We start from the raw sequence: 20,297 nt of genomic DNA on the forward strand, positions 1-20,297 counted from the left end.
CTGCGCATGCACGTAACGTTAAACATAGCCGCTAATTGCGCAAATGCAGCGATTCCAAAGTAAACACTACAAACTTTCTTGAAAGAAAGGAATATTAACTTACGTTTGTTCATGGAAGGACTTGTAGAAAAGTTCTCCACAGACACATCCTGTCATGTTAGCTGCACATAACAACTGCACACCGCTCTCACCATTAACGACTTTGCCTTGTAATTAAGCATTTATTAAGAAGCCCGCTTCACAAAGATACGATGTTGGAAATTGTAGCAAGGTTTTCAATGCTCTGGTAGTGATGTCAGGATATTCCAGAATGACTTTAATCCAGAATCTCGGAAGAGTTGTTGTCTCAAATGTACGTTTAATAAGGTCGCAGTCATTTGCGATCTTTACAAGTTGATCCTGTTGCACAGACATGCTTGAATCACTCGGTTTATTCACAAACGGGTCACGAATCCACTCCTTCGCAGTTCGTGGGTCTTCAAGGTTGTAGGCTGGTCAGGTGCCCTTTTCGCCATAAAAATATCTCCAAAGACGTCTGTTTTCCAGTCATCTTCGCTCGTGTGGGGGCTAATTATTTCTGGGAACAAATGTGCTGCGCCCGCGGCCTAGTAATACGTTATTATCGAGGACAAACGCACATAGATATATTATATACACAAAAAAGATGTACTGCTAGCAGTCGAATAAATGGATTTCTATGACGACATTCTAATCTATCCTGTAGTATTATATTTAGAGTAGACAGGGATATTGGTGTGTTAAGCAGGGGCACAGGGTTAATTCGGCCAGAATGCGGTCGTTATTAAATTATTATTTCTGTGCGGTCCGGTACCGGTCCGCGGCCCGGCAGATGGGGACCCCTGGTCTAGAGGGCAGTGTTGCCACCCAAATCAATAAAACTAAATGCACACACTTTCAAAATAAACCATTATAACGCCGCATTAATCAAACGAATACTCGAAGCAGGAAAATTTAATCTGAGTCTTTTTTTCTAATCGAATACTCGAGTTAATCGAATAATTGTAGCAACACTAGTGCACACATAGACTATATCTAAAACTATGGCCAAGAATGGGATGACTCCACGGAGGAAGCCACTGCTTTCTACAAAAAAAAAAAAAAAAAATGTTGCTCGTTTAATGTTCGCAAAAAGGCACTCGGACACTCCACAGATGTTTTGATAACATATTTTGTGGACTGATGAAACCAAAGTTGAATTCTTTGGAAGTAACACACAACATCATGTGTGGAGGAAACATGAAAAAGCTCACCAACATCAACACATCATTCCCACCATGAAGCATGGTGGAGGGAGTATCATGATTTGGGGCAGTTTTGCTGCCTCAGGGCCCGGACAACTTGCAATCATTAATGGAAGAATGAATCGAAAAGTTTATCAGGATGTTATCAGGAAAACCTGAGGCCGTCTGTCAGACAGTTGAAGCTAAAAAGAGGATGGATGCTGCAACAAGACAATGATCCAAAACACAGATGTAAATCAACTTCAGAATGGATTTAGAAGAACAAAATACATGTTCTGGTGTGGCCAAGCCAAAGACCAGACTTGAACCCAATTGAGATGCTGTGGCATGACCTAAAGACAGCAATTCATGCCAGACATCTCAGGAATCTGACTAACTACGGCAGTTTTGTAGAGAAGAATGGGCCAAGATTAGTCCTGATCAATGTGCCAGACTGATCTGCGACTTCAGGAAGCGTCTGGTTGCAGTTATTGTTGCTAAAAGGGGGGGGGGGGGGGGGGGGTATCACAAAATATTAAATGTGATGTTTCACTTTTTTATTTTTCCCCCTTCTGTCATTGTTTGCATGCTATCCTCATTAAAATATGAAATCCTACAAATGTTTGGGTGGTTTTAGTTAAAACAGACACTGCTCTTACATCTGTGTGATTTTGACAAAGATCAATCAATCAAAAAAAAATAAGTGTGTGCTCGCTCGCCAGTGCCCCAGTATTTTATTAGTTCTAATGACGCTCCTGGTAATTAGCATTACATAAGGAATGTTCATGATAATTATGGCAAGTCCATACAAATGTATTAATTTATTAATCATAATTCAGAGGCACTTTTCCTACCTTTGGAGTTGTATTCAAATATCTCTGCCCCTCTCTGTCTTAGAAACCCATCTTCATCCATCTTGTACTGAACATCTCCGAGACGAGTGATTCTGTCTCTGAGGTCGTAACGAAGAGGTGTCAATCGACCGCTGTTTCCCGGATTCAGCAAATGTAAGTTCCCATTTAGGTCATAATTATACCTGCAAATTCAATTTAACAGCAACCCTCAGAAAATGGCCTTTTAAACCAATCTTACGGTATATCATGACCTTACCTCCACATCATTTTTTCGTTGAGTGAGACTGTCTGCAGCTGCCCATCGACATCATACTCATAGCCATATTTGGTCGTGTTGGCAAATGGTCCTATTTTGATTTCTCGCTTGGTGACTCGGCCCATGTTATCATACTGGATGGTGATCCAGTACATCAGAGACCTGAAGATTTCATATTGGATCTCCTTGATACGACCATGCTGGTCAAAGTGCTTGGTGTAGGTCATAACCGCTGTGGAAATGATCTAAATGTGTGTACGCGTGGGAAGACAATCAGTTCTTTGCATTCCTGACGACTCGTAAGACTTGACTCTGCGGACACACATATTCTTACCTGGTTGATGTCATAATAAATGACTCCAAACTTTCCAAATTGCTCCATTTTTCCTGATATGTCATCAAATTGATAGAGATCGATTGGCAGTGGCGTTTCATTGATTACAGCCTGCATGCTGGTGACTCTGAAGCTGTTGTCATAGGTATAGTCAAAGCGTGCGTTCACCATTCCATCCTCGCTGAAGCGGAATATCTGCCGATCGACCAATGGGCCAATTTGGCGATACCGTATAGAGCAGATAAAACCTTCAGTCTGCAAGTTGACCGTTTTCAGCACGCCAGCCGTCTCATCGTATGTGAAACTGACCCGAGTTGAATCATACAAAATCTCTGCCAGCTTGTTCTGAGGAGAATGAAAAAACACTGTTGACATTGTTTTCTGAAATCTGATACTGTTCAAAATATATCATCTTCAGTCTAGTTTATACACGCTGTCAAAAACCCTTGTTCATTTACCACTGAAACATTTACTAAGGCTCAGAACTGAATTCCCCACGCATCGTAGATCTCACTCAGCTGTCAAGAACAAAACATAACATAACCTTGACACAAACATCCATCTTTTATTCCTCTGTTTTATACCAGTGAGAATGATTTTTTTTTTCTTTCAAATATTCATTTATTTTGAATCAACAACACATTCCGAAAAAGACGGAACACCTTCACCAGTGTGTTACATTAGATTCCCTTTCACTAACACTCAATGAGTTCTTCAAAGCTAATCTCCTGTGCCGTTTGGCTAACTCTTTTCCAGTTTGAAAACAAAAATGTTGATTATTTTTATGCCGTGATAACCAAACTTGGCGAAGATAACCATATATCATTGTCTTTGCAAATCTCATCAGTGCACCAAAGGGCAATTTAGGGTGGCATTTTAACTAAAGATGAACACATTCCAAGTTACTGTCAGCCATAATTCACGCCACCTGCCCAATTGTCTTCCATGTTTCTTTTTTGCTTTTGTTACTTGTAGTACACCCATATTTACCGATATTCGGTGGTGGGTGAAGTACTAATCTTTTTTAGTTAAGTATAAGTACAGATGCAGGGCTAAAAAAATATTTAAGTAAAAATACAAGTATCTAAGAAAAAAAAATACTAAAACTAGTAAAAGATTATCAGTGCCGATATATGGAAAACTGACGTACCTAGTATATCGTATAGCCTTTTTCATGGACTTCATTACCTATTGACGTGACACTTCGTCATTCTTTGCGTAATGCCTTATCAGAGGGAGCTGAGTTTCATTTAGTAATAGCCGAAGACGGCACACACTCATGTCGAATATAAGCTTGGATTTGTTAAGAACTACGAAAGCTGTATCGCATACACACAGGAAGGATTGTCTCAGGAGTGATTTGTTCGAGGATTCAAGGTAAATATTATATTTTTCGTACCATGCTTGCATGATTGAAGCATTTATTCGCAGGAATTTTCTTTGTTTACACATGGAGGCGACTAATTTTCATAACTGAATAGCCTCATAGTTGGCAATATTTACGCGAAATAAATGCTACCTGCACGTTTTTTGCTTTTGACCAAGAATCGTTTTACATCCATATCTATAAAGAATTCAGGGATTTAAGCATTTAGTCACAAGAATTTTTGCCAGAAAAGCCGATTACGCCAGGCGGCGGCTCGCCTCATTCGCTAACGGAGTAGCATTGTGCTTCAACAATATACGTAAATTAAATGCTAACTGCACGGTTTCTTTGCTTTTAACCAAGAATCGAGACGTTTTACGTCCATATCTATGAAGAATTCAGGGATTTAAGCATTTAATCACAAGAATTTCCGCCAGAAAAGCTCCGTTTACACCAGGCGGCCGCTAGCCTCATTCTCTAACAGTGTAGCATTGTACTTCGACAGTATACGGAAAATAAAAGCTAACTGCACGGTTTCTTTGATTTGAACCAAGAATCGAGATGTTTTACATCCATATCTATGAGGAATTCGGGGATTTAAGCCTTTATTCACAACAATTTTCGCCAGAAAAGCTCTTTTTACGTCAGGCGGCCGCTAGCCTCATTCGCTAACAGTATATAAATGATTATAAAGGTTATTCTATAACAAGTTGTGATTGTATGTCGAATTTATTGATAATCTATTTACATATTATTTATAATTGATTCTACATGTTTTCCTCGAGTATTACGTTTCTGATGTTAAATTGAGTGATTTATTAGCTGTTGAAAACTTGCAGTAAATAAAAAAAAAAAAAATTAGATTGCTATTTTGGTCAAAAACTTAGATGTTAAATATTGCTATTAATCCTAAAAATATATGTGATTTTTGGTGATCTAGTGTAAAATCTGAGACTTTTATAGCCATTTTAAGTTGTGTTATACTTATGTAAAAAAAATAATTGGGAATTTATAAGAGAACGACTTGGAATTTTTTTATGCCGCTGCTCCTGGAGACTCACATATGGCTAAAGTAGGTAACTGTTTTGGAATTAGGTCGGTAGCAGCTTTGGTTTTGAAAATATTTGAATTTGAAGTTTTTGAAAATAGGCCCCCTACAAATCTGCCCCGTTTCCTGTGTTATGTCAATAGGTTATGAAGCCTATGCCTTTTTTATTTTGTTTAATCCGACCAACCGATATCAAAAACATAAAATTAAAACTGGGTTATTTCGGCTCAGATGCAGCCACGCTTCTCTCTCCTGCCTGCTGTTTGCTGCACTAGTATTCACCCCGTCCTCTGATTGGTTGAATGGTAATGTTAAATGGAGTTATGCTTGTATTGTACCTTTCCACCTTTTTCTAAGCACTTTACACTTTATCCTCATCTACCGACTGGTGTCGCAGCACCAGTAGTGTTAGGGCCTCTGCCCCTCCCTCCTGAAACCTGGCCCACTTTAGGCAGGCGTGCATGAGTTTTTCTGATTACAGGTTGGATGCCAGACGGGTGGAGCGGCCACAGGTGCAGGCTATCACAATCAGCAGCCTTGAAAAAGCCAATGGACGCCTCACCTCGTCGCCAGATCAACTCGTCTAGTTCCACTGTCAGTTGTATCCCGCCTTACTTACATTTTTGACTACTGTTCTCGGCTCACGATTTTTGCTTCTGTCCCAGGACCTGTTTGTGCACGCCCCTTGTCGGATCTCCACGCCTGATTCCCCCCCACGAGCTTTTCCTGCCTCACGTTGGTCTGGATCTCACCAGCAACGCCCGAACAATAAACAAGACCATTTTTGTTCTCACAGCCTGTCGTCCCGTTGTCTGCTTTGGGATCCTCTCCCATCCACGAACCCTAACAGTTTGATCTGGCCATCATGGATCCCGCGGACAACACAACCAGCTCGCCCCAACCACCCGATTACTACCGCAACCCCAATCACGTCATACAGGAACTCATCAACAAGGTAACGGACATGTCACAGGCACTTTTATCCCTCGAAGCCCGCTTAACACATTCCCAGGCACTCATGACATGCCGAGAGCCTCACGTTCCCGCACCGGCACCTTATGATGGCAACCTCGGTGCGTGTCGCGCCTTCCTGGTACAGTGTAGCCTGATCTTCGAGCAACAACCGCACACATACCACGAAGACAGAGCCAAAATTGCCTACCTGATAGCTTGTTTGCGGGGCGCCGCGCTTGATTGGGCTTCCTCATTATGGGAAAATGACTCGTCCGTGTGTGTTACATACTCCCGTTTCACCGAGGAGATGAGAAAGGTCTTTGACCATCCAGTCCGTGGAAAGGAAGCAGCCAAGCGGCTCATGTCCGCTCGCCAGGGGACTCGGAGCGTCGCCGAGTTCGCGGTAGAATTCCGGACGTTAGCGGCAGAAAGCCGTTTCAATGACGAGGCGCTGCAAGAAGTGTTCATCCGCGCTCTTAATGAGCGCCTTAAAGATGAATTGGCCGCCCGCGATGAACAGTCTTCTTTGGATGGAGTCATCAAACTTTGCATCAAAATTGACGCGCGTTTGCGTGAACGTCAGCGACAGCAGCTCGAACAGCCGACCCCCCTTCCTCCTCGCTCAGCCATCTTCCCGCGGCCTGCTCCACTTCCTGCCCAGGCCACACACGTTCCACCCGCGATTTCGCCCCCTACTGTAGACGCCGAGCGAGTACAACTGGGGCGCGCCAGGCTGTCTCAGGAGGAGCGCACACGCAGGTATGACACCCGCCTATGTATTTACTGTGGGAAAAGTGGCCATTTTCTGCGTGGCTGCCCGGTGCGTCCTGGCTCGCCAGTAAAGGCACTCCTGGTAAGCCACATGTCTCACGACTCCTCTAATCGGCTCCAGCTCACCGCTACGCTCTCTTTGAGGGGCCTGTCACGCTCGGTTACTGCCTTAGTTGATTGCGGGTCGGACGAGAACTTTATCGACCACGAGCTCGTGACCCAACTAAGACTGACGACGCACCCGCTCCCTGTGCCCTTGAGGACCACGGCACTTGATGGGAAACTCCTTTTCAGCGTGGATCGGAAAACCGAGCCCATCAAGCTGCTCCTGTCAGGCAACCACCAAGAGGTGAGCACTTTCCTTGTCTTTGTGAGTCCCCGTACACCCTTGGTCCTGGGGTTACCTTGGCTCAAGAAACATAATCCCACCATAGACTGGACCCTCCCCAAGTTAACCTCATGGAGTCCGTTCTGCCACGTTAACTGTCTCAGATCTGCTCTAGTGCCGTCCTGTCCTGCCAAGAAGCTGGAGCAACCCGACCTGTCCACTGTCCCGAAATGCTACCACGATCTCTGGCAGGTTTTTAGTAAGGATCGTGCAATGTCGCTCCCGCCTCATCGCCCTTACGACTGCGCCATCGACCTTCTTCCTGGAGCTGCTCTTCCCAAGGGTCGGCTATTCAACATCTCGCAACCAGAGAGGGAGGCGTTGGAGAAGTACATCTCCGAATCCCTGGCCACAGGCACCATCCGTCCCTCCTCCTCGCCTGTCGGCGCTGGCTTCTTCTTCATAGGCAAGAAGGATGGCGGCCTGCGGCCCTGCATCGACTACCGAGCCCTAAATGACATCACAATAAAAAATAAGTACCCTCTGCCTCTCATGGACTCTGCGTTCACCCCCCTCCACAGTGCAACAGTTTTCACTAAGCTCGATCTGCGCAGCGCATATCATCTCGTCCGCATCAGAGAGGGTGACGAGTGGAAAACCGCATTTAATACGCCCCTGGGGCATTATGAATATTTGGTTATGCCTTTTGGCCTCACAAACGCCCCTGCGGTTTTTCAGCATCTAGTAAACGATGTCTTAGGGGACTTCATTAACCGTTTCGTGGTGGTCTACCTTGATGACATCCTGGTGTTCTCCCACACCCCCACCGAACACGAAGTTCATGTCCGTCAGGTCCTCCAGCGTCTCCTCGAGAACAGGCTCTTCGTGAAAGCCGAGAAATGCGAGTTTCACGTCGACGAGACCGCTTTTCTCGGCTACATCGTTGGCAAGGGCCAGTTGCGCATGGACCCAGCGAAAGTCAAGGCAGTCCTGGAATGGCCACGCCCCTCCGACAGAAAGCAGCTCCAGCGCTTTCTTGGGTTCGCCAACTTCTACAGGAGGTTCATACGTAACTACAGCAGAATTGCGGCCCCTCTCACAGCCCTCACCTCCACCACTACACAGTTCCGTTGGTCTGACAATGCCAGTTCCGCCTTCAGCGACCTCAAGGCCCGCTTCACCTCTGCGCCTATACTGGCTCCTCCTATCCCATCTCTCCAATTCATTGTGGAGGTGGATGCTTCTGAGACCGGCGTGGGTGCCGTGTTGTCACAACGGCGGCCCACTGACGGCAAGGTACACCCATGTGCTTTCTTCTCCCGCAGGCTGTCTCCTGCGGAGCGCAACTACAGCATTGGGGACAGAGAACTCTTGGCAGTTAAGTTAGCTTTGGAAGAATGGCGCCACCATCTGGAGGGAACATCACAGCCTTTCCTTGTCCTAACTGATCACAAGAACCTGGAATACCTGAAGTCAGCCCGGAGACTCAACCCGAGACAAGCCAGGTGGGCCATGTTTTTCTGCCGATTTAACTTCTCAATGTCTTACATCCCAGGTTCAAAAAATACCAAGCCAGACGCCCTGTCCCGGCAGTTCCAGGCCATTGAACCACCTGGGGAGCCAGCGCCCATTCTCCCACAGACCTGCTTCCTAGCCTCGATGGAGTGGGAGATTGAGGGGAAGGTGAAGGAAGCCCTTCGTGACCACCCAGACCCCAGAGAGGGCCATCAATCCGACCTCTTTGTTCCCGAGTCCATGCGTTCCAAGGTACTGGAGTGGGCACACGCGTCCCGCCTATTCTGCCACCCCGGCATCAGAAGGACACTGACCGTACTGCGCCAACGGTTCTGGTGGCCCTCTATGTCAGAGGATACCCGATCTTTTGTCCTTGCCTGTAATGTTTGCGCCCGTAGCAAGACATCGACGAAGCCCAGCTCCGGACTCCTCCACCCCTTACCCATTCCGAGTCGTCCATGGTCACACATTGCCCTGGATTTCGTCACCGGTCTCCCGCCTTCCAGGGGCAACACAGTCATCCTCACCGTGGTTGACCGATTCTCCAAAGCGGCCCATTTCATCCCCCTTCGCAAGATCCCCTCAGCCAAGGAAACTGCAGACCTGCTCACCAACCATGTGCTCCGCCTGCATGGCATTCCGGTAGACATTGTCTCTGACAGAGGGCCGCAGTTCACCTCGCAAGTATGGAAGGCTTTCTGTGCAGCTCTGGGCGTTGGTGTGAGTCTATCTTCAGGGTACCATCCGCAAACCAACGGCCAGTGTGAGCGTACCAACCAGCAGCTCGAAACTGCCCTCCGCTGTACCACCCAGGCCCATCCTAACACCTGGTGCGACCAACTCCCTTGGGTTGAATACGCTCACAACTCCCTGCCGAACGCCTCCTCAGGTATGTCCCCATTCCTTTGTTCCTTGGGCTACCAACCCCCTTTGTTTCCTTCACAAGAGCAAGACATTGCAGTCCCGTCTGTCCAGAGGCACGTGAGTCGTTGCGCCAAAGTCTGGGAGCAGGCACGCTCTGCACTCCTACGTTCCTCCGAAAAGTCCCGTGCCCAGTCGGACCGCCGCCGCACGCCTGCGCCAGTCTATGCGGTAGGCCAGAAGGTGTGGCTGTCGTCCAAGTCCCTGCCGCTGAGGACTGAGTCGAGGAAGCTCTCCCCCCGGTTTATCGGTCCCTATGAGATCGAGAGGGTGGTGAATCCGGCTGCAGTGCGCCTCAAGCTTCCTGCCCATTTCCGTATCCACCCTACCTTCCATGTCTCACAAGTAAAGCCCGTCGCCTTGAGTGCCTTGTCCCCCCCTGTTCAGCCTCCGCCGCCGCCACTGTCGGTCGACGGGGGGCCAGCTTATAGAGTGGAGCGGCTTTTGGACGTCCGCCGCCGTGGCCGTGGGGTCCAATACTTGGTGGACTGGGAGGGCTATGGCCCGGAAGAGCGGTCCTGGGTCCCGGCCCGGTGGGTGTTGTCCCGTGAGCTGATCCGGGATTTCCACCGCACCCATCCCGGTCGTCTTCGTCGGGCGCCAAGTGGCGCCCGTAGGCGGGGGGGTCCTGTTAGGGCCTCTGCCCCTCCCTCCTGAAACCTGGCCCACTTTAGGCAGGCGTGCATGAGTTTTTCTGATTACAGGTTGGATGCCAGACGGGTGGAGCGGCCACAGGTGCAGGCTATCACAATCAGCAGCCTTGAAAAAAGCCAGTGGACGCCTCACCTCGTCGCCAGATCAACTCGTCTAGTTCCACTGTCAGTTGTATCCCGCCTTACTTACATTTTTGACTACTGTTCTCGGCTCACGATTTTTGCTTCTGTCCCAGGACCTGTTTGTGCACGCCCCTTGTCGGATCTCCACGCCTGATTCCCCCCCACGAGCTTTTCCTGCCTCACGTTGGTCTGGATCTCACCAGCAACGCCCGAACAATAAACAAGACCATTTTTGTTCTCACAGCCTGTCGTCCCGTTGTCTGCTTTGGGATCCTCTCCCATCCACGAACCCTAACAAGTAGGGTTTAGTATCTTCCTCAAGGATACTTAGACAAGTTCATCAGGGCAGGGTATTGGAATTTTAGCTTTTATTTTGTATTCGCGTGATTCAATAAGCAGGCTTTCGGCATTTCAATTGGGGCTGCAGCTATCGATTAATCAAGTAATTGATTAGTCTATCTAAAAACTGCAAAATATACCTTCAAACTAAATTATACAGTACATGCATAAACAATCGTATTAGCTTTAACAAAAACTTACAACCTTGTGTTGGTCTTAACAGGGAGCAGTTGGATCCAGCCACGTTAGATGAGTTGTATCATATTTCTGTTGCCACTAGAGGGCAGTGTATCCACCCAAATCAATAAAACTGAATGCAAACACTACCCACACAAAGCTTTACAATGCCACTCTAAGTGAACGAATGCTTGAAGCAGCAAATTTTGATTCAAAGAAAAATTACTCGATTAATCGTTGCAACACTAATTTCAATGAAATGCTTGCATTATTCTTTTTTTTTTTTACGCCAATTTTTACACTTTTACTGCAAATGAATATTGGCTCCAAAAATCGGTTATATTAGTTATATTAGTCAATATCTTGTTCACCTGCCAAATCTTCTTGTACTCGTGTTCCACAGTTAAATCTTTGGTTATCAGTGTCCACATGATGGCGCTACAAACGCAGAATTCTTTACTGTTTTTAAGAACCCTTGTTTAAATTTGTGTGTGCGTGTGGATGATAGGCCAAACTGTAGAAAAAGTTCTTTTTGCCAGATACCCTGCTAACGTGTAGACATGGCTTAGTACATTCAAAATCTAAAACATTCAGCAACATGCACATACCTGTCTCCGATATTTGTACAATATACGGCGTCCAGTTCCAAGATGGGCAACTCTAAGTAGCTGATAAGGGAAAGAACAGGTAATCAAATTTCAACTTTATTTATTTATTTATTTTACACACTTGATTAAACATGAATTAAAAAAAAAAAAAAAAAGTTTGTGTCCTTATAAAATACGTGCAAATTTACTAGAACCACAGTGATGACAACACTCATGGTCATATTCACCATAGATTAGATTAGATGTAGATTCTTGAATAAATTTAAGACTTGCCATCCCCAAAAACTTGACACAACAAAGACCAATACTTTTGGCAATACTTGGTAAAATAGCCTCCAGTTTTTACATATTTCAATACAATAATTTTAATGGTTTGTTTTTGTTCTGTTGATGCTGGTAACACCCAGATAGAAGTCATTTTGTGCTCGCACAGAGCCACCCAAGACTGTGGAGCATCCCTTCATTGCAAAATTTGGGAACATTTTGTCAACCGGCAAACAGATTTGAATGAACTTAGTCCTATTATAAATTTATGATGTTGAACATAACATACCAGGGGTCCGCAACCTGCGGCTCTGGACCAACATGTGGTTTTGAACCCTCTGATGCGGCTTAGTTTTATAGTTCTTGATGAATATTTGATCAAAGTTTATTCTGCCACTTGCAAGATTTAACAAAGAAGTTTAACTTTCAGTAACACTTTGCAATAAGGGCCCTTTAATTAACATTAGTTCATGTATTTTTAGACAATAACTAAATTTTAACTAACACTTTAATAATTCATATCATTGCTTATCTAACATTAAAGTGCGTATGTCAACAAAAAGCATGTTTATTTTATATTTCATGCGCAAGTTTATGCACATGCTCTGCATGTGAAATGGACCACTTGGATTTGTGTGGAAGCCATTGTTTTATTTTTTCAAGTTTTGAATCCCGTGCCATGAATATGAGTGACTTCCGGCTCCAGTCTCGGGTTTAGAACAAATGCGAATGTGATGTCACCCTGGTCAGCATCTCACAATACAGCATTGCTTTATAGCACAGGTGTCAAACCGATTCCAGAAAGGGCCTAGTGGGTGCAGGTTTGCTTTCCAACCAATGAAGAGGACACCTTTTCACCAATTAGATCTTTTACATGTGTAATCAGTTATACTTTGTCAGGTGCTGCTTGTTTCAGCAGGAAGTTCATTGGTTAAACTCTCTGCGCGTTAACGCATGGAACAAAATCCAGCACCCACTAGGCCCTTTCTGGAATCGGTTTGACACCTGTGCTTTATAGCATTCAGGTGGATTGCGGATTCAGCTGATATTACGGCTTAATTCGTTTATTTTTCACACCACGCCCGCCAAACGGCTGCATGGTTTTGTAGCTGCACCAGGGAGAGTCGTGTGAGCTTTTTTTGGGGTTCAAAAGGTTCCCTTTCCCCCCGACATCGGCCAAAACAAGTTTGCAACAACTGTGAGACCATTAGACTTACGAGGAAGTGAGTAAACATCGTGTTTTGTATTGTGTCAAATACCGGGATCAAATATTGAGCACACGTTTTAATGCTCCTTCTCCACCGAGAATGCCACTTGGCCGACGACCGGCGGCTTGTCGCACACCGTCCTGCCGTGAGAGTGCTATACTCGGCTTATTGCCCTCTTCGTGTGCCCGGTGTTCTGTCAAATTTTGCACCCCATCAGAAATTGTGACCTTGTGTTAAAAATGGCCACGAATACAGCGATTACAACGTAAACACTACAAACTTTCTTTAAATAAAGGAATATCTCTATCCTCTGACGTCGGCCGGTATATGCGTTGGTCATTCTTGAGCTGCTTCCCCAGCAAGCAAGCTCTCCTGCCCGCAGCAGGGGAACAGCGAGCTGTAACTTGCTCGCCGCCGGGCGGGTTGCCGATCGGCGAAGACAATCGATAAGCCCGCCGCCATGTGACACGTCCAAGCTAGTTTTATGTGATTTTTCGCTTCGAAAAGCGAAAATAAGACTGAGACGTCACTCGTTCGGGTTAGCATGTCGGCTAGCTGTCACGCCTCCTGGTTTGTTTACGCTCTCCGAAGCTGGGCCAAGGAAATGACAAAAGCCGACAAACTCCGGTGGCATAAAATATCGTTCGGGAGGTGCCAAGAAGTCCACAGTTTCGACCATTATGGAGTAATTTTTCCATGTTCTACTGAATAAATGCATTTTTAATATTTCATATTCCATTTAGCACAAGACTTTTATTTGGTGCCAAAATGCATTCAGTAATGGTTAATTATGGTTAAGGGTAGGCACTTAAGCATTTATAATTTCTTAATTAAGGGACACATGTGCCACACTTTACAATAAGGATTCAAACAGTATTCAGTATTTAACTATAGTTAAAAAATACTTAAATGGCACCTGTACTTATATTTAAAGATTAATATTAGGTAACTAATGTTAAAAATACTGTACTTAAAATTAGGTTCGCAGCACCCAATGACTCACAGATTAACTATGTATTAATGCACTAATGTATCGGAATTTTCAGCGTATAAGCCGCAATTTTTGTCCTTCATTTTAAATCCTGTGGCTTTTAGTGCAGTGCGGCTTATTTGTTGATTTATTTGGGTTGATAGGTAATACATGCCTCCTAGCATGCATTGCAGCACTACTGATGTAAATAATAAAAATTCATGTTCTGTGCTAATTATTTATTCAGTTGCTATTCCAGTTGTTTCATTAATTGCTAGTTATGGTATTTGGTAACACTTTATTTGACAGCAGTGTCATAAGACTGTCATATGATCGTCATAATTATGACATGACAATATTATAGGCATTAATCAATGCTTATGACAGACGTCATTACTGTAAGTGTCATTGGGCAATTTATGTCACTAACTCCATTTATGTCCAGCTCGGATATTTAGATCCATTCAAAAGTGAGATAATTTGCCGGATTTGCAGCTTTTAATTTTTTTTTTTTTTTTTTTTTTTTTTTTTTTAGAGACGCCCTGTATTCTTACAAGCACAATATTCATTGGTGTCACAGCAGATAGACGAAAACGAAAGTCCATAATTCGTATTACTTGTCTACCCACCTGCCCATCTTCAGAGAAGTCCACCGTAACTGAGGCGTTGCTCTCAGGTGGAGTGTAGATATTTCTGTAGTAACCGATTGATCTGATGGTCTGCATGGTGTGTCGAGCCACACTCGGCATGGTAACGGCTGACAGGCGGTCTCCTGAGTCATAATCGAAAATGTACTGGTGCTGGCTATGCAGCAGTAAGACCATGGACTGTTGAAAGAGCGCATAAGACAAGAACAGCATGTAATATACAATAATTATTGTGGAGAAAATACTGTATGACTCATTCACTGCCAGCTTTGAGTTATTTGACTTCTTTAGCTGACAATTTTAAGGAGAAAAAATATATATGCGCATAAATGCTTAACATTGAATTCCTTCTCTGAGCAGATGCCAGGACCAACCCCATAATGTGAAATATGTGTTATTCCTGCACTGGGTAGAGGCTGTTAAATAACTAAAATCAAGTGCAGCTTTTGGAGCTGAATCAAACCAGTACTACATGAAAAGCAAAGTACAATCTAACAGAATAAACTTAAGATACAGACTACCATCAGATATAAAAATACTAGAACATGTAAATTAATACGGTAGTTGTTTTTTTTTTTTTAACACACGGACTACTCACGCTCACCTATAATTACAAAAAAACTATTGTAATTGGAATATGAGTCAGCAAAAAAAGTCTGCACAATTGCATTGCATTTGGCAATCACGTCTTCCACACTGTCACTGGTCCTGGTCTCAAATTGTGTCTATGAGTCTTATGGTTGACTAGTGACCAGACAAGTATGACGAGGATTGGCTCCAGCTTACCCATTGAATGCTTCGTAGAATATTTGAAGGCACCATCGAGAATCTTGCATGTCAGAGTAATCTTTGTATCAAAAAGCATGTTAAAGACTGTTTATACTTTGCCACAATTCTGAATTCAACACTACAGGACTTGTACTTTCTTACATTCACAGTATTTAATGTGCTTCTCACACGCCTCAACCAGGAAAAAATTCTGCAAGTGTTGTCACTAAGGGCGCTTTCACACTGGCACTGTTTGGTCATTTTTGAACGGACCAGAGTTCTTTTTCTTAGATCAGGGGTCTGGAACCTATGGCTCGCGAGCCAGATATGGCTCTTTAGATGGCTGCATCTGGTTCGCAGACAAATCTTCAATTATTTTAAAAAAAAGAAAATTTTTTTTAATGTAATTTGAAGGGCGCTAGGACCTCGGGGAAAACCTGGTGGGCATAAGGTCCAAAGGGGGAGCATTAAAAAGAGCAACCAGTAAGGGGTGCTCACATTTTTTCAGGCAACATTCAAATTGCGTGAGACCGTCGGTTGAAATAATAACTATGCATCTTTAGCGTGGTGCAGACAGAGATTAAAAGTTTCAGTCTTTTGCTACACATTTAGTTTTGTTTAATTTTCATTTTTCTTGTAGAGCTAAAACAAGAAAAAACTAACAACGTCGGTCTCGCATTGCTGCACACAGACGGCTCATTTCTTATTCACTCTAAAATGCGAAGTCATATACAATTATAATATTATATAAATAGAAGTTTTTGTGACAAAATATTTAACTTCTGCATTTTAGACACCATCAGCATTCACTTGTCATCCGCTCACCATTACGAATACATCTGCAGCCCTACATAAACATACATAACGGTTAAAATATTTCTGAACTATATTTACACACAGTACACATCACAATTATCCTAAAATAAAGCAATCCGCTAATATAAGCAGTCAAATTATACTCTTTTTACACCTGAAACAAGAAAAAAAACACTTTTAACAACGTCCGTCTCGCATTACAGCACAGACGGGTCATTTCTTATTCGCTCTAAAATGCGAACACTTATTGCCCATGCACGCAAAGAAGCTAACGCTGCCCCTTGTTGGTTTAAAACCCTAAGTACAACACTGTTTTCCTGCTGAAACTTGTGTGTATAATTTCCACAAAAAACGAAATAAGATGAAACATTTTAAACATAGGGTGAATATATCTGTGGACACAACAAAATATTAAAATAACAATTTTAATATGACTTCATATTTATTATTTAATTAAAATTATTATTTATATAAGTCATTAGAAAGAATTCACTTATTGTACTTTAAAAGTGTTGAAATTACATAAAATGCATATATTACTTGTATTTTTAGTATTAAACATATTGTATGGCTCTCATGGCTTCATGGCTCTCTTAGCCAAAAAGTTTCCCGACCCCTGTCCTAGATAGTCAGCTTTGCTTTGAAAACGCACATCCGAACAATAGTTCGGACCAAACGAACTCTGGTCCACTCAAAATCATGAGTCTTGGTTCACTTTGTGAATGCAACTGGAGCAGGGTACGCTTTTGCGACATTACGTGCAGTGTCACAACCGGCCCCCAACATTCTTCCACCAGCACACTGAGCACTGGCTCACCACTGGGCTGTATGCTGAGCCCCGTCCTGTACTGCCTCTACACCTACGACTGCAGTCCAATCCACAGGAGCAACACCATCGTCAAGTTTGCTGATCACCACAGTAGTTGGACTAATCTCACAGGAAGATGAGGCCCCTTACAGAGAGGAAGTCAACAAACTCTCAGACTGGTGCTCAGACAAAAACCTGGCCCTGAACACCACCAAAACCAAAGAGGTCATCATGGACTTCAGGAGGAACAGTACCGGCCCGCCGCCCCTGTACATCAATGGCGAGTGTGTGGAGAGGGTCCACACATTCAGGTTCCTGGGAGTCCAGATCTCAGATGACCTCTCATGAACAGGAAACATAACAGTATCATAACGACAGCTCAGCAGCGTCTGCACTTCCTGCGAGTCCTCAAGAAGAACAAGCTGGATAGGAAGCTGCTGCTGGCCTTCTACCACTCATCTATTGAGAGCCTGCTAACATACTGCATTTAAACTGGTACGGGAGCTGCACATCTGCAGACAGGGAGAGGCTTCAGAGGACAGTCAAGGCAGTGCAGAGGATCACTGGCTGTCCTCTCCCCTCCCTGATGGACATCTACTCCTCTTGATGCCTCAGCAGAGCGGAACATCCTCAAGGACAGCTCACATCCTGGTTTCCAGCTGTTTGAACTGCTCCCCTCTGGGAGACGCTATAGGTGTTTAAAAGCAAGAACAAACAGATTGAGGAATAGTTTCTTAGCTAAATCCATCTCCACCCTGAACAGCCATATGTAACACCCGTCACACAATGTCCAATATTCATTTACATGCAATATACTAGTATGTATACTTATTATGTGCAATATTCAATGCCTCACTGTCAACTGCTACTACTTGATTTCTATTCACACATTTTCTATGTGCAATACTTATTTAGGTGCAATATTAATGTGCAATATTCAATGCCTTCACTGTCAACTGCGGCTACTTCAATTATTTGCACTGCCTGAACATAGGACTGCCTAATACGCATTTTATATTTATTTAGATTTTATACTTTCAATTTTGCAAGTCACTTTTTGATTTTTACTTGTCCTGCACTGCAAAGGGAGATGCTCCACAATTTCATTATACAACTGCATAATGACAAATAGGGCTATTCTATTCTATTCTACAACGTGGAGCTGTGATGCTCCAGGCTGTGACGCTACACGCAGTGCATCCCTGGAAGCAGAAGTACAGCGCGCAATCTATTCAAAATAAGCAATGGCAAGAGGATAGACAATAACCATGGCCAGATATTGTTGTGCTGCATTAAGTAGTTGCATTTGATGCACAGAATCGAGTTCGAATGTGGGGGTTGTGTTTTGCATGCTGTTCCTGAAAGCACCGTGAGCGAGTTGAGAGAGGTGCGGGATACTTTCAATTTCTATGTTCTGTTGTTGTCGGCTTCACCTACAGCCAGATAGTAGCTGTATCGTGATTAAAAATCTGACAAAGCTGGCTACTTCCTTGTCGTTGTTACAGCATTAAAGAAACAAATGCCCTGCACCAGAGTCTCCATTTTTCTGTGTTTTTTTCCTCCCTTTTTTCCCGGCAGGGATTAGGTGGATGGGGTGGTTCGGTTAGCGGAGTGTGAATGCTGAACCTTTTCAACAAGTCATTTACAAGTGTTATTGCGAGGTAGCTCTCCAACCCGAGGTGGTCTGATGTGAAAGTGACCTAATATAGCAAGTAACTCGTTCAGTTCTATGCTAATCTTTCAGAACCAGCTAGTGCTCAGTACTGGACTGTCTCAGGAAATTAGAATACACAATATTCTAATTTTTTGAGACAGTCCTGTGTATATATACAGGACTGTCTCAGGAAATTAGAATACACAATATTCTAATTTCCTGACTGTCTTAGAAATTAGAATATTGTGTATTCTAATTTCCTGAGACAGTCCTGTATATATACACAGGACTGTCTCAAAAAATTAGAATATTGTGTATTCTAATTTCCTGAGACAGTCCAGTATATTGCCTTCTTATATCTTAAATGTCTTTGCAAAAGCTTTGAATCACTACATTCTTCTACGTAAATCTGTTATATACTCTGGTTTGGAGAAAAAAGGCTTTAAGTAAATCTGGCATTTCTTGCAAAAAGTTCAGAGACTGATGTACTAAAGCATTCAGTTGCAGTTTGTAGTGAATATATTCTCTGCCTATCACATTATTGGCAAATTGTGTATAGCGTATATAGAATACAACATGAGAGTGGAAACAAATGGGATGGCAGAAGTGCTGGCAATCTGGCTTCAAGGTTAGTGTATTTTTTTTTTTTTTTTTTAAATGCACTGTGTGCCTCATTTGACATTTACAGTAGTCTATTTTATTTTATTGTTGTCGTACTATTCAGACATGTTAAATACTCTCTAAAATCATTCCTTCCCCTGGAGCTTGTTTCTGCTGAAGTGCCTCCCTTTGTATCCTTCTGTAACGCTCTTTCTCCCCCTTATCATTCTTTCTTTTGCCAATCACAGATAAGAACCATCCATCTTGGGCGTCAAGCTCTGTGAACATGCACTCTCTTTTTGATTGAACACAGACAAATTGTCAGATTTACTGTCGTCTTGTCATTCTAGTATTTTGTTCAAGAGCAGTCTCAAAAGACAGGGAATCTCCTTTCATGTACCCCTTAAATCTCCCTTCTACCCTCCTACCATCTGTTCCCTCTTCTCTTTTTGAATGTGACAAAAGAATGTATTGTTTTCACGAGTGCCCTTTTGCTATCCAACCTCTAACTGTCACTGCAATTTGCCCTCGTCTTTGAGTCACCATCACCTTACAGTGATGGAGGGGTTTTGTGTGTCTCAATGATCCTTGGAGCTACATTGTCAGAGGGCTTTATGCCCTTTGTAGGGTCACCCAGGGCAAAAAGTACTAAGTGGGGGCCCATAAAATCATGACTCCAAACTTTGTAGACTTGGAAAATGAATTCCATCAGTGTCCTTTGGGGAATATACTGGACGTTGCTCCAGGTTTATGGGGTAACAGAACCCAATACATGGGCTGCTCACGAAGGGATTCTCTTCATAACATACTTTATGTGACCTGGCATGGCAAAATTATAAAAACAATTTTTTTTTCTAAAATCACATTTTTTCATAAAACGTTCAATAAACACCTTTTTTTTTATCAATTAGAAGTGCCATTATCGAAGTTATTAGAAGCTCCTTTGGAAGTGGGAGTTAAAGGTTGCGCGGACAGTCTTCCTCCAGACATTCCCAGTTTCCCTGCACTACTCATTTGGGCTTATCTGTCCAGAGGCTCTGACGCAGACGCTCGCTGACAGGCCCTCCATCCAGG

General features: G+C 43.7%; 1 protein-coding gene across 10 annotated transcripts in view; it reads right to left on the bottom strand.

The window, feature by feature from the left end:
• The window catches only part of tenm3 (teneurin transmembrane protein 3), a 451,194-nt gene that overhangs the window by 20,903 nt on the left and 409,994 nt on the right, over nucleotides 1-20,297 (bottom strand). For all 10 annotated transcript variants that reach the window (XM_057842847.1, XM_057842853.1, XM_057842852.1 and 7 more), the window contains 5 exons: nucleotides 14,560-14,757; nucleotides 11,489-11,548; nucleotides 2,686-3,030; nucleotides 2,352-2,596; nucleotides 2,096-2,277 (listed from right to left, as the gene is read on the bottom strand). In XM_057842847.1, coding sequence (XP_057698830.1) covers nucleotides 2,096-2,277; nucleotides 2,352-2,596; nucleotides 2,686-3,030; nucleotides 11,489-11,548; nucleotides 14,560-14,757 — 1,030 coding nt within the window. The remainder of the gene's footprint in view (nucleotides 1-2,095; nucleotides 2,278-2,351; nucleotides 2,597-2,685; nucleotides 3,031-11,488; nucleotides 11,549-14,559; nucleotides 14,758-20,297) is intronic.

Source organism: Corythoichthys intestinalis, chromosome 8 (genome assembly GCF_030265065.1).
Source record: "Corythoichthys intestinalis isolate RoL2023-P3 chromosome 8, ASM3026506v1, whole genome shotgun sequence".
In the NCBI taxonomy this organism is placed as follows: Eukaryota; Metazoa; Chordata; class Actinopteri; order Syngnathiformes; family Syngnathidae; genus Corythoichthys; species Corythoichthys intestinalis.